This window comes from Mesoplodon densirostris, chromosome 11 (genome assembly GCF_025265405.1).
Source record: "Mesoplodon densirostris isolate mMesDen1 chromosome 11, mMesDen1 primary haplotype, whole genome shotgun sequence".
In the NCBI taxonomy this organism is placed as follows: Eukaryota; Metazoa; Chordata; class Mammalia; order Artiodactyla; family Ziphiidae; genus Mesoplodon; species Mesoplodon densirostris.
In genome coordinates this window covers 19,647,747-19,661,870 of record NC_082671.1, presented here as the reverse complement: position 1 = coordinate 19,661,870, position 14,124 = coordinate 19,647,747, and the positions used below count along the sequence as shown (strand labels likewise).

The window sequence follows — 14,124 nt, the reverse complement described above, 5'->3', positions numbered from 1 at the left end:
ATAGTAACAGACTAGAGATTAAAATGAATTCTTTAACTCAGTGCTTTAACCAGAAATGGCAAGAAGCCAGGTGATAAAGTCTGTGGTTCAGAGAGAACCTAAGCTCTCTTCATCTCAGTTTTTGACCTGAAACATGGAGATGATAGTACCTCTGTCTCAGGGTGTGGGAAAGATTGTGAAGCATAGTTTCAAGCTACTGTGCATAGGACTGGCACGCTGTAAGTGCTCCATAGTAGTCACTGGTGATGGTAGTGGTAGGATAGGTATTTAACAGTCAGCTGAGATACTGGCAGTAGCTCTTCTGAGAGAATTGTCTGAAGATGCTAGTTTGGGTTGATTAACCATGTCATTTTAATTGTAGGTTAAATTTGTGTGTTAAACTGAGGGAGTGTGCTGGATGAACTGGGGACAGTTAGGACAGAGTTTAAGTTGGTAGGGTGGGTCTCCGCCTCTTTGGGCAGCCATTCCCCTACATTTTCTGCTGTGACCGGCTCTAGAGTGATGCTTTCCCTCCTGTCCCTTTATCCCATCTTCTGAAATCTGGGGAGAAGAGTCAAAGAATCCTGAATAGAGAAATCATTTAGGTTCCTTTTTTTCATACTTATCTGAAATCTTATATGCAGATGGTTTCCAGCATGGAATTTACCTAATTTATTTCTCAATTTTTGGTGCAAGTGTTTTCCATTTAGCTTACAGAATTTTTATTTTCACTGTCTCTTACCCAGAATATTAAAAATGTTAACTATCAAGATTAAGTGTAAAGTGCTTTTTTATACTTGGCCACAGTAGTTTGAGGAAATTTAAAAACTTCCGTATTCTTAAAATTGAAAAATCTTAAAGATCTAACTCATTAGGTAAAATACTAAAGTTTCCAGTAACATAAGCTTACCTGTACATTTCTCATTTAAAACTTATATTTTTAAAAATTTAGATGAAAATAAGGAGCTATCTTGACTAACCATTTTATAATACTTTTAAGTAAAATTCTCCTCCTGTTGTCTCCCTTCTCTTCCTTTTCCTCTTCCTATCAGCTGGGCCAAACCTGTCCACTTCGATTGACTGTTTTTTTACTCCTTTTTATATAGCCTAGGTTTTTCTTGCCCTTGTTAAAGATTACTTTTAAATTCGAATGAATTTATTTCTAAATATGTATGTGTGTATATGTATACACATATATGCACACACATATTTTTTAATACTGTATCTCATGGGTTATTGAGGTGTGCAGGACTGTTTGCCTCTACGGTAAATGGCTTCAAGTTGCTATGCTGTGTGAATTATGCTTTGGTCAGTTCGTATTCTCCATGATTTAAGCAGACAATCAGTAATCTTGCTGTGTTTAATGTGCCTGCTTCTAGTAGTATTCTGTATCTCTTTATCTCCCAGCTTTTATTTGCTGCATTTAATCTTCTGTGGGTCCAGAAAAAAAGATACCAATAGATTTTAGAATATGTTCCTAACATTATACATTTATAATTACCATATATCATCATATGAATATGATCTGTGGGGATCTCTTATGAATGAAGTACCTGAAGTTTAGTACTTGGAACCGTAACAGTTCTTTTGACTGTTGAGAGCCCTGTTTTGCTTATTTTCCAGTTCTCAGTTATGTTCTGAATAGCTGAGGCTACTGGTAAGTGACTTTTGGTTAAGTGAGCTACATTAATCTTGCAGCTAGACAGGTTGAATATTAAGTTTCCCTTACTTGCATCCAATTTGTACAACGTGAGAGGCTTCTGTATTTGGGCAACCACAGGAACTCCCCTTTCTTTCTGGGTGTTGTTTCAATGAATTTCCTTTCTCTGCTTTACCATTTCTCTCTTGCATGCTTCTCTTTGTCTCTAAATTGACAAGTTTGATATCCTTGAGAGAGAAGGGGAGAATAAAGCCTAAAAGAACTTGTAGAATTTTATCGCCCCCCTTACTGTCATCTGCATACCTCTCCCCTTTCTCAATACGCATTTATGTTTTTACATTTTTTTCCTGCCGCCCCCATGTTGATAGAGTAAATAATCTCGCACAGTGATTCTCTGCCCACCTGAACTTGACATTGGCTCTTCTCTTCACCTTTCTATGTAGCTGTCAACCTGCTCTGCTCATCTGTGTCTCCTACTCCCTGAGTCCCACATTCTTTTCCATCTCCGGCCCCAGACCTTCAGAGTCTTTACCGGTAGCCCGGGATAGGGTATGTGTGTTGAGGGAGAGTCTACGCCCACTGAGAAGTAGATGTGGGGTAGCGGGGCAGGCAGATTCCCCCCCGCCCTCCCGTCTCATTGCCACCTTGCATCAGAATAGGACATTGCGAGGAAGGAAGAGTGTGTTCAAATATCTTTTTTTTGGGGGGGGGGGCACGCCGTGTGGCTTGTGGGATCTTAGTTCCCCGACGAGGGATTGAACCCGGGCCCTCAGTAGTGAGAGCGAGGAGTCCCACCCACTTGGCTTCCACGGAAGCCCCCTGTTCAAATATCTTAATTTGGAACTCTGAGAATGTTTTTTTTTCTCATTTAGAATTGATAAAAAGAGTGTTCACACATGGGAAAATGGATTTAGAACTCTAACATCCAAGAAACCTTTTAATTACAAAACACCTGTAATGCATAATTGGTAGCCTTTTGTAAGGGGTAGAATTCATTTCCTTATGACAAGCTTTTTAACAAGCACACTTTTTGTACTTCACACATGGTCAGTTGTTTTCTTCCCCCATTCTTTCTACTAGGAATTTCCATTTTTTACCTTGACCGCGTTTCCTCCTGGATTCCTCGTGCATGTCGGGGGAGTTGTTAGTGCACGCTCTGTGAAGCTTTTGGATCGTATCCACAATCCTGGTATGTTCTTTAGAAGTTTGTTTTCGATGTTTCATTTACTTACATTGTGATTATTAATATTGATTTTTATAACTTTTTAAGCCAAATCTATCCAGAAAGAAAAATGACAAAGTATGAACTGACGCACATTGCTCTAAAATATTTGCAGTAATCTTAATTAAAAATAATTAAACTAAGTAGAAGTATATATTTTAGTTACTTTTGTATACAGAACAAATCTTGATTCATCTTTGGCCAAGGTATATCACTTTGAGGGAATCCTTAAGTCACTCTTGAGTCAGCTATTATTTTCTTTGACCCATGCAGATAACAAATTTTACAATTTGATCATTGTGGCCATTAGCTTAAGATGTTAATTCTTTTCACTAGCAATAACTCTTTATGGATTTTGAGTAATTTCCTTATTCATAAAAGAAGTATTCTTTTAAAATGTAATTGTAAACATTGTGTAGAGTGCCTAAGAGTTTAAAAAAGGCAACTATTCTCTTTGGGTCCTTGGTTTCTTTTATGTAGCTATTTGTTCCATATAAGTGAACAAGAAAAAATAACAGCTCACTTCTTTAAAACACGGGGTCTTGATTATAAAAGAGAAGAGGCATGGAAGTCCTAGTAATTTCAAGCCCTTGGATTAAAAATGCTTTGATGATTTTTCTAAACCTAAAATAAGCATGATAAGTATGGTAGGAACTTTCCTGTGGAATCTGTTCTCACATCTCTCATTGACTAGATGCCCAATAACTTGCTCAAATCATTTATTATTTTGATCACATACCTTAAACCTGAAGTTATATTAATGTTCTTACTTGGCACATAATACAGATATGTTTTTGAAAATTTCAAATTGTCACTTTCAGTAACCTCTTCCTGGGGCTTGTACCGACAGCTATATAAAAGAGAAAAATGCTTTGAAATCATTGTATGCTAAACACAAATAGTAATTTTGAGGATACAGAGCATTACCATTCTTTTAGATTTTTAGGAAATTTAATCTGTGTCCCATGGTTTGATGTCATTTGAGTTAAGCAGAATGGAATATTTCTAGACCCTGAACAGGATTTCAGAAAAGCAAGACTAGCTAGGATTATTTAACTCTAAAGCTGAGCAAATACATCTTTTAAGCACCAGTCTTCTCTTTTTCTTCTCTGGTTTATTTTTTTTTCCCTGTTCCTTACTTTTTGGGTCAATCTAAGATCTTACCTTAATGTAGTATTTGCGTATTCTGCAATAATTAAAAGGCACGTTTAGACTGAGGCCAGTTTACTGGATTGAGACCTTGAGGACTATGCCAAGTTTCATACTGATGTGTTTAGGAACTTGAATTATTTGGAAAGTGCAAGGAAATACCGAGTTAATACTTGACATTAACTGGGTGACCCAAGGCCAGTTACCTGTGTTTCTGTGGACCCTTGACTCAAATATTTTGATAGATGGCACCCACCCGTGGATCTAATAGCTCCAAAAATTCAGGAATATATTCAGTTGTTGGTGATGTCTTCTGTTTATTGAAAACATTTTGGTGTCATCATTACTTCCATGTACTCTGAGTAAGCTGTAGAGTCTGGGAGAACAAATGAAGGTTACTTAACTAAGTTTAAGTAGAGAGCCATATTTTACATGGCATTACTTAAAAGCAACAACAACTGCTTTTGGGGGTTTTCCATGCTTGCCAGTTTATTCTAGCTGTGTAAGAAATGTAAGAATCCAGAGCCAGGGAAGAAAACACAAATCCTTCCTTATTACAGAATATGTTTTGTGTATTGTAACTACAGCTCATCCATTCTCTTCCTTTCCTTCTCTGTCAGAATATTTTTTCGATTCACATAGAGAAATTCTCAGTTACTAATGTTTTATTTCCCAGAAGACTGTGGGCATATACATATAAATACTTTAATGTTATATAAGTTGTATTTCAGTTTTGTTTTATTTTCAGTTAAACACAAATCAATTACATAGTCTAATGGTCGAGTTATTATATTATTTTGATATAGTCATCACATTCTTTGTATTGTTTTTTTTGTATGTGTATTATGCATTAAAAAGGAACATTTGCTTAACATTTTCTTAATCTCCAGGCCCCTTAAATAATTATTCATGAAAAAATTTTAATTTTGAAAAGAGCTGAATGTTAAAACAAAACAAAACTCAGTTAGCATCTACCATAATGATGATGTATTAATTTTATGACACTGAGTTACTCTGCCGAGAGAAGATTATGATGGATGAGGTGCATGTGCTAATGTTAAAAGTGCTGTATTGGACTCTCAGATGAGTCTTGCAGCTATTTTTTGACTAGTGAATATGGGAAATTTTCTTTTCACACTGAGTGTAAAAGGAAAAGTCTTATTTTAAAATCACAACCACCTACTAACTCTATGGGTTGTTATTTTGGAGTTATTTCTTTTAGAACTTCCTCTTTTTAAACATTAAGCAAACAGGGTCATACAATAAGGGAAAGAATGGGGTGGTTTTGAAAAGATAATTATCTTTAATTAGACTTTAGTTAATGTTAGATTATGATAGCATGTTCCTTCTTCTCTATCTATTTCTACTTCTTATTAACTCCGCTGTCTGTGTCTTTCTAGTTCCTGTCAAGTGGTGTTGTCAATTGTGTTCTTATTTGTAGTGTTTTTTGTTTTTTTCTTACTATTCTGCACCTAAAACTGATCTACTAATTTGCTGTTTTGAACTCAGCCTTTGTCGGAATTATGGGTAACACAAGATCTTACAAACTACTAGACTGGAATAGTTTCAATTCAGGTATTTTAATGGTCATTCAGTACTACATATGCTGACAAAAATTATGGCAGCTCAGTGAAGTTTTTAGAAATGTTCTAGATTAAATAGGCTTAATGTCAATTCAGTTATACAGATACATTTTGTAATACGTATGTGATAACTTTTGTAATCTCCATGGAAATGGCAAACATAAAAATGTATTAACTAAAATGAATTAATCAAAACCATAGAAATACCATAAATTATGAATGACTTCTGTTAGGTGATTAACTTTCAGAATGATAATTTTAAATTATATTTATTACATTTTGGACAGTTTTTTCATATCAGGTAAATGACACTGGCATTAGCTTTATGATTAAGGAAATAATAATTGTTAAATATATATTATAAGTATTAAATGACTAGTTTAATAATTGTAAAGTATATTTAAACTTCAATTGAGATTTGATTATATTTAGTGCTCTATAAGTATTATAAAAGTATAACAGCATTTTTATTTATAATTCTAGAGTGTTCCAAAATTTGGTAAGTAAGAGCAGATTTTGGGGGGATTAACAGCTTTCATAAGCTTTCCTACTTCCCCTTCGAAATGAGAATATATTTTTTCTTTTTAAGTAATTTTACATATGAATATAGTTTGTAGCTTTTAAAGAAACTAAACTAAGATAGCTTTACAGCTGATGATGTAGTTTAGAGTCAAAGGCAATTTTTCTTTTTGATAAAAGCATGTTCTCTTAATATAAATATCTACATTTTTATGTTATTTCTATTTTAGATTTAAATTAAATAATAGAGCCATTTTCATTTGGTATAAGAAACTGGTATTTTCCTATAGAACTTTTTCAGTTAATTGCGTCAGAAAGTACATCTAGTTACAGAAAAATAAAAACAGAAACACCAGGAGGCTTAGCATTTGAGATAATATCCCATAATCTTTCCAATATTGTAAACTTTTTTTGTTCTTAGGAGTCCAGGATGTAAGTTCTGATGTAAGTAGTGCATGTTTGACTATGAAGTAACTCATGTTCATCATGTAGATTTACCTAAAATCAGTCTAGTCCACAATCTGATCAAGTCCAACCTTTGCAGGTTTAGACGGACATCAATTGGTAAATCTTTGGGGAAATTACCTCTATTTCCTATCCAAGTTTTTACCAGCATGTTATCACATTGATTAGAATTAATCATTTGTAATGTCATGCTTTATACTTAATTTTTAGTGAGAAATTAAAAATACCCTGCTGGATTCATTTAATAAAAATAAGAATATATTTTTAAAACATAGGCAGATTAGGGTAGTGGGCAGAGAAAAAGGCTAATTACATAAGAACAGGACATTCAGGGCATCAATCATTAATAATTTAAGGAGGCTGAAACCTTGTGAGGGCAAAGATGTTTAGAATGAGAGATGTATTAAATGACAGAACAGTTTTGGAAAAGTGGAAAAGGCAAAAGTTAAATCTTGTAGACATAATAAAGACTTTGTCTCATGAAAGCAGAATTACAGAATTTGGCGAGGAAAAACATGGTTGAGGAAGCAGTATATCTTGCCATCATTTAAAATAAAGTCCAGTAGTAAGTATAAGAAAGAAAAGGTGGATATGTTATAGCATATTAAAAGATGACGCTTTTAGTTTAATGTGCTCATAGTTGTATGCTTTTGATTGAGGTGTTAGAATCTTTTGATTCTAATTGAGGTGTTAGAGTATTTTGATAATAGTTGGCACATATTCAGAAACCAGGTTTTTTCGGATACTAGTTTCAGAAAAATAACTTGATAATTCAGAAAAAAAGTGATTTATTTGGTAAATATATTCAAATCATTTATATATTTTTCTCCATCATTAGGGAATATTTAGCCACTCCTGTCCTGTATTACCATAGAAAATTAAGAATTGACCACATCAGTAAGAAAAGTAGTTGTTGATACAGTTTTTATTAATGCTAGAAACTGTTCATCAATATTGTATTTTCTGGACTCTCTGAATACCAGGTGTTAGATGCCTTCCAAGAGAAAAGAGAAGGGAACACATGGTAGTCAAACATACTTACTAATTATTAGACATTCCTATTTCAGAAACATTAAAATGTGGAAAGATATAGGAAAACATTTTATATCACACAATAGTATTTCATGAAATATGATATATCATGCACACATTTATTAGAATTTATTTTGTGCCATACAGTTCACTAGATAATAGGTGTGCAAAGGTGCCAGTCCTCCTATTTTCAGAAAGCTCTTATTCTGGGAGGATAGGAGAATATGTAAATGGCTTACTGTGTGTTATGGAGTGATACAAGATACAGAGTTAAAGAGGAAGGCAGGATTAACTCTGTGTGGTAGGGAAGCTTATAGAGGTGGTAATTCTTGAGCTCAGTGTTGGATGGTATATGGGAGATTCACGCAGATTTATTTTCAGACAGTGTATTTGGAGCCATGTTAATACATTCTTTGAATGTAGTTCTGAAACTTCAAGCATTTGCAAAACAATATCCTAGCCATTACTCATTTGATGATGTTATTACATAGCTACTTCATACTTATTTTAAGTTTTTTGCCTTTAATACAGAATGTCTTGGTTAGTTTACCTTTTTTTTTCCTGCCCCCTTTTCTCCTGCTTTGTTGCCTTAGTTTGTGTTAACTACAAGTGATAGAAAATACTTTTATAGAGCAGGAAGAAGGGAACTCAGTATCTGAGAATTTATTTAAAAATTATTACCTTTTCTTACCTCGTTTCTTATTTTTTTGGCCTGGTAACAGACTTTGAGAAAGACAAGATGAATCTTCCTGCTAGGAAGGAGGATGTAACATTTGCAGATCTGTATGTGACATGCCAGGAACAGGAGGTGCATAGGAATAAGACAGGGTAGCCCATGGCCACATTTGCATTAAATCATTGACTAGAGGTTGGAGAATGGATTTAAAAGCAGCAAGACTAGAGACAGGGAGCCCAGTTAGTAGACTGCAGTGGTACTGGCCAGATAAGTGACCTAGGATTTGGTGGTAATAGGAGAGCGAAAGGTTTATAGTGCACTTACTATGTACTACATACTCTTCTAAGTGCTTTATGGTAGTAGGTCATTTAATCCTCAAAACACAACCCTGACATAGGTATTATTCCTATTTTGTAGATGAGCAATATGAAACGTAGCAGTTTCCCCAAAGTAAAATAGAAAGTGACTGAGCCACACTATCAACCTTACTACTTTGGCTTCAGGACTTACACTGGTAACCATAAATTTACAAACTATTTATAATGTAAAATCCACAGGACTTGGTGATTAGTAGGATGTGGTGAGTGAAACAGGCTCTTGGCAACTTTCAGCTGAGAGAAAAAGATAGATTATGGTTATTCCACATGTCTACAAGTCTGACATCCCAGGGGGCATGTGGAAACTCAAGTCTATTTGAAAGTTCAGTTGTAAACTTTTAAGAGTAAATTTTCATAGCCCGAGCTTATTGTTTCTCAGATGGCTATGATCTTTTTTTTTCTTCTGAGTTTACCACTAAAGGTATTTCTGAATAGCTCACACATACATGTTTCTTAATTAGTAATAGTCTCAGTGAGTTGAGGAAAATTTGTTATTCTTTCTTGTGTAGGATGCATGTCAGCTTAGGTAATTTTTTCAGGAAGTGACAAGAGGAAATATAAAGTAGTTATATAATGTGGTTTGAAAAGTACTAGTTTGAAATAGCTTATAAACTTAGACAATATTTTTAAGAGTGTTTTTAAGTCCTGAGTTAGTAAAACAAGGTGTTTGAAACTAGGTAACTTTTCTTTTGTTTCTGAGAATATTCTAAAAAGTTTTTTTTTTTTTTAAGTTTTAGACAGATTGTAGATTTTAAGACATATTAGACTGAAGATTTTCTCAATCTTACAGTAAATGAACTTTGGCTAGTGATAATGCAAGCTCTAGATTAGTGGTTTGAATTTAGAATATATTACTCTTTTTTGTTAGTTTTTAGAACTGTAGTTTAGAAATTTCACTTTATTTTGGGGGCAAAAATTAATAGTTAAAACCTAAGAAATGTATAGTTACTGCTTTAAAAATATTTAATTTTAACAAAATACGAGTCAGCTGACATATAAGGAAATATTTATAGAATATACATATCAGTCTGATCATGCAAATTTTTCTTCAGTGGTTGTTTGTGGAGTGCCCACCATGTCTTGAGCACAATGCTGGGGATTGGGAACACCCAGTGTTCATGCAGTGTAAATCCTCATCCTTTTTACATACCTGGTCTAGGCTTTTTCTTATACTATTTTACTGTGTTTGTGTGTGTGTGTTCGTTAAATGGAGATGGGCTTTCTTGGAACTTGAATTCTGCTGATGATCTCAGCAATTATTATTTTTCTGCGTCTGAGAGACACTCATGAGCAGCTGTGCAAACTAAGCCTAAAGTAGTTAAGCAGATTTTGGTTTTCAGTATTTTAATAAGGTTTTCAGGAAATAGATATATAGAGTTCAAGAAGGCATAAATATAGCATGCGCGATATGTGAGCTTTTCTTTATAATGTGACATATAACTGTAATAGATAATTTTCTCTATATACATAATGTAATGATATTCATTACTTTTCATTCTTTACTATCTGTTAAAAAAAAAGTCAGATGGGTAATCTCCTTAAGTGTGAAATTTCACTCTTTTCATATATATGTATATGTAAAGTGTAACTGGATATTCCGTTACATTATTTTAATGTAACATGTAAATGTAATATATCATTCTCTCTCTGTGTAAAATAATGTAACTGGTTGCCAGTTACAGTATATATAAAGAGTGGAATTTTACAATCAAGGAGTAGATTACATATTTGACTTTTTTTTTTTTACAAATAGTAAAGACTCCAGTTTGATCCAACATGGATTGTATCCCAGCCACCATCCTAACATTATAAATTACTATGTCTTGAAGTTTGCTATGACTTTGCACATCACTTCTTCTATAGTGAGACTCTTCTTTTTAGTCTGTATTGAATCACCACCCAGTTTAAGGTTGTATACTCCCTTGAACCTGAACTCTCTAATTTCTGTTTCATTAGGGGAAATATATCTTCTTCAAAAGGTTGTTTTGGGTTGGAATATTAATTTCAGGTATTTGAGAATGTAACTTTTTGTGCTGTCCATTAACAAGATACACTATCATGGGCTTCCCTGGTGGCACAGTGGTTGAGAGTCCGCCTGCCGATGCAGGGGACACGGGTTTGTGCCCCGGTCTGGGAGGATCCCACATGCCGCGGAGCGGCTGGGCCTGTGAGCCATGGCCGCTGAGCCTGCACATCCGGAGCCTGTGCTCTGCAACGGGAGAGGCCACAGCAGTGAGAGGCCCGCATACCGCAAAAAAAAAAAAAAAAAGATACACTGTCATTGTACTGAAAATCCTACCTAACACTTCATCTTCTCTTGCTTATTTAAAAATTAGATTGAATAACTATCCATTTTCTGTTTTTCTTTCAACTAGATTAAAGGATTCCCAAGGACAGAGTTATTCTCTTCGAGAGCTATATAAAAATAGAACTAAATTGAACATTTTAGGTAGTCAACATTTCTTAGTTGCAAGTGTGTAATTGCCTAAAATCTCAAAGGGATTCAGTTTTATAAAAGCATGTTATGTTGAGTTGTTCACTTCTTTACTTTTTGAGGTGTAAACTATTACTGTCATTTTAGGAATCTTTACCAGTGTCACCTTACTTCAAAAACAAGATAAAATGCTAAAACGATGGCAAGATATCAAGCTATGGCCATGCTCTAGACAAGTAACAGTAGTAAAATGAATTGACTGTGGTGTCAACCCAGGCGTGAAGACATTACCCCTAAAAAAGGCATCAGTGAGGTATTGATCTAGATAGAGCTCAGTTCATGCCTACAATTAAAAGGATATAGTAAAAGATTTGTGATATTAACAATGAAGAGTTTTGACCCTTAGAAGAAAAACATAGAATAGTATGAAATATAGTTTGTATAAATAAATAACTTTTAATATCTCCTAAAGTGATAATCTTTTTATAATTATAAATAATTCTATAGATTATTGGGAGGAGCATGGTATTTAAAGTGAAAATATTTTTTTCTTGACATCTCTGAAATGTTTATTTGCAACCCTCGCATCTCAGCTGTATATCCTTCAAGTGACCAGATTGTATCCAGTTTCATATATGGCATGTATAGTTGCCAGTAAATTTTTAAGCCAGACTCTTTGTTTTGCCTTTTATATAAGTATGGTAAATCCTTGGTTTTTACTTTTGTAGGGTGAATAAAACACTTCAAATTCACTAGTGTGTTTCCTGTAAGAAATGTAATTAGCTGTTTCTAAGCTTTAAAAATTCCATTAATAGAGATTAAATACTATGATATTTCTCAATTTTCAGTGGTAGTAAGTTAGGCTGAGTTATGATTACTACTTGACTTTTCTCTGGCTCATCTCTGGCATTAAGTATAAACTAGGCTTTGAAGATAAATTTAATTTTTCTGTAATATTAAATAAATTGATTTATCCTAATTTTATCTTAATTAATCCCTAAATTCAGTAGCCAAAAAGTTCCTTTGACTTCTTGCTTACAGTTGTAGGTAATTATTGTTATTGTTAATCCATTTACTAGTTTGTGATTAAGTGCTCCCTACTGTATGCTTGCCTTGCTTTCACCTAGAATCTAGGGCCATTACTTTCTGTAACCATTTCAGTGAGCTGCCATAGTTTTCAGTCTGTACTGTCACCTGATCCAAGCATGCGCCAAAACATCCACTGTTTCTGGCTCTTGTCTGCTGAATCTGCTTTGCAAAACCCTTCATTCTTTGAGCTTTTGCTTTAGCCAAAAACCAAATTTAAGAAATTCTTTGGAGTGTGGACATATGCCATTTGCTTCCTTAGCCCCCCTGTTATGTAACTCTTTAGCTTTTATTAAGCTTGTAAATACTTTATTAAGTACAACAGTGGCATCCCCATGTGTAATTGTGTGGCTCATGTGTCAAAATAAAGGCTGCTTGTGAACTTGTCAGAAGAGAATGAATGCTGTACTTGAACTGCATTCAGCATTTTTTCTTGTTTGTTTGTTTTTTTTTTTTTAAATCAGCCACTTATTCTTTCATAGTGTTTGGTTTAGTTATCTGAGTATTTTATGTATTATACCAAGGTAAGTTTGATGTAAAAAACCTTTGTATTCTGTGTGCTTACATGTATCTCATAGTAATTATTATTACATATTTTTCCATTTAGGCTTGCTGGCCTTTCTAAATAAATAGATCTTGAACTTAAAATAAGTAACTTCCTCCATTTTTCATTAATTTAAACAACAATATTGTGGATTACTTCCTGTAAAATTCATTTTTAAAACAGAAAAGCTACCATGTATTACTTGCAGCAAGATGTAGGCAAACCTAATGTGAGAAATCTAAAAACGTAGTATATGATTATTTGGTTTAGCAAGTAATATTTGTAAACTACCAGAATGATTTAAAAAGTAAATAGCATGTTCTACTATTAAATTTTAGAAAAGTTAGACTTTTTATTTTACATAGTTTTTCAGGAAAATAATTATTTTCTAAACTGAAATATATTTCTCTTATTTGTGATATCTATTTTCAAAGAATCATAAGTACTTTGATAGATTGATCAGCTACTTGAATATATATCATCTTATGATATAAAATTTCCCTATTAGGAAAGGATGATGTTAAATAGATATCTGAATTGGTCTGAAAACATGTATGTCCTAAAAAGAATAGATTTGAAAGTGTATTTGTGCTGTTGACGTCTACATGTCAGTTAGGAATATGAAGAAGTTCTTTAACATAGTAGTGTATGTGCAAAATAGGGCTACCTAATTGTCTCACACATTCCTTAATTCATAACATTGATTGCTAACACCATATTGTAGTATTTTCTGTTTCTTTTCCTTCTTTATCTTGTACTCTGATCTTTTCCTGAGTTTCTTGGAGTTTGCCTTTCTTTCTTTTCTTCTGAAAGAAAGTTTTAGGGTAGCTCTGTATTGGATCCAAAACTTTAAATCAAGAACTGGCTGGCATCATTTGTAGTTCTGGCTTTTATCTCCTCATCTCTCCCCTTTGCTGATCTCCTCCCTGCGGAGGAGATCATAGGAATGTGAGCTATACCAAGGCTTTTAACCTTTCTTTACTTTGCTGTCTTCAGTATTTCACTAGTGAGTATGATTCTACTTATTCTACTTATTTTGAAAAATGTATTTGAAAACTGCATAAGTACTGAAATTCAAAAAAGAAGGCTTTTGGATTGTTTGATTTTCAGTCTTATTAGTGCCTTTTATGTGGAAAATTTACAGTAAGAACTTAGCATATTATTTAGAGTTGTTTTTTCTATTCCAAATTGTTCCCAAACGGAATTGCCACAAAAAGAGACAAATTAGGATATGCTGATTATAGACCGTTTCTGTTTTTAACATCTTTGCACTTAAAAAGTTGCTATATATGCAGCTGCTGTTCACCAGTAGTTTGCAGCTAAATGCAAGTGATTAGGAAGTATGTGTGACAGATGCTCCATCTATAATGCTCCATTACAAGCAATATTGGACTCCTC

The 14,124-nt window shown here is 33.8% G+C and overlaps 1 protein-coding gene across 4 annotated transcripts in view; it reads left to right on the top strand.

The window, feature by feature from the left end:
* Positions 1–14,124, top strand: part of C2CD5 (C2 calcium dependent domain containing 5) — an 84,045-nt gene that overhangs the window by 32,465 nt on the left and 37,456 nt on the right. For all 4 annotated transcript variants that reach the window (XM_060111858.1, XM_060111857.1, XM_060111856.1 and 1 more), the window contains exon 10: positions 2,720–2,828. In XM_060111858.1, coding sequence (XP_059967841.1) covers positions 2,720–2,828 — 109 coding nt within the window. The remainder of the gene's footprint in view (positions 1–2,719; positions 2,829–14,124) is intronic.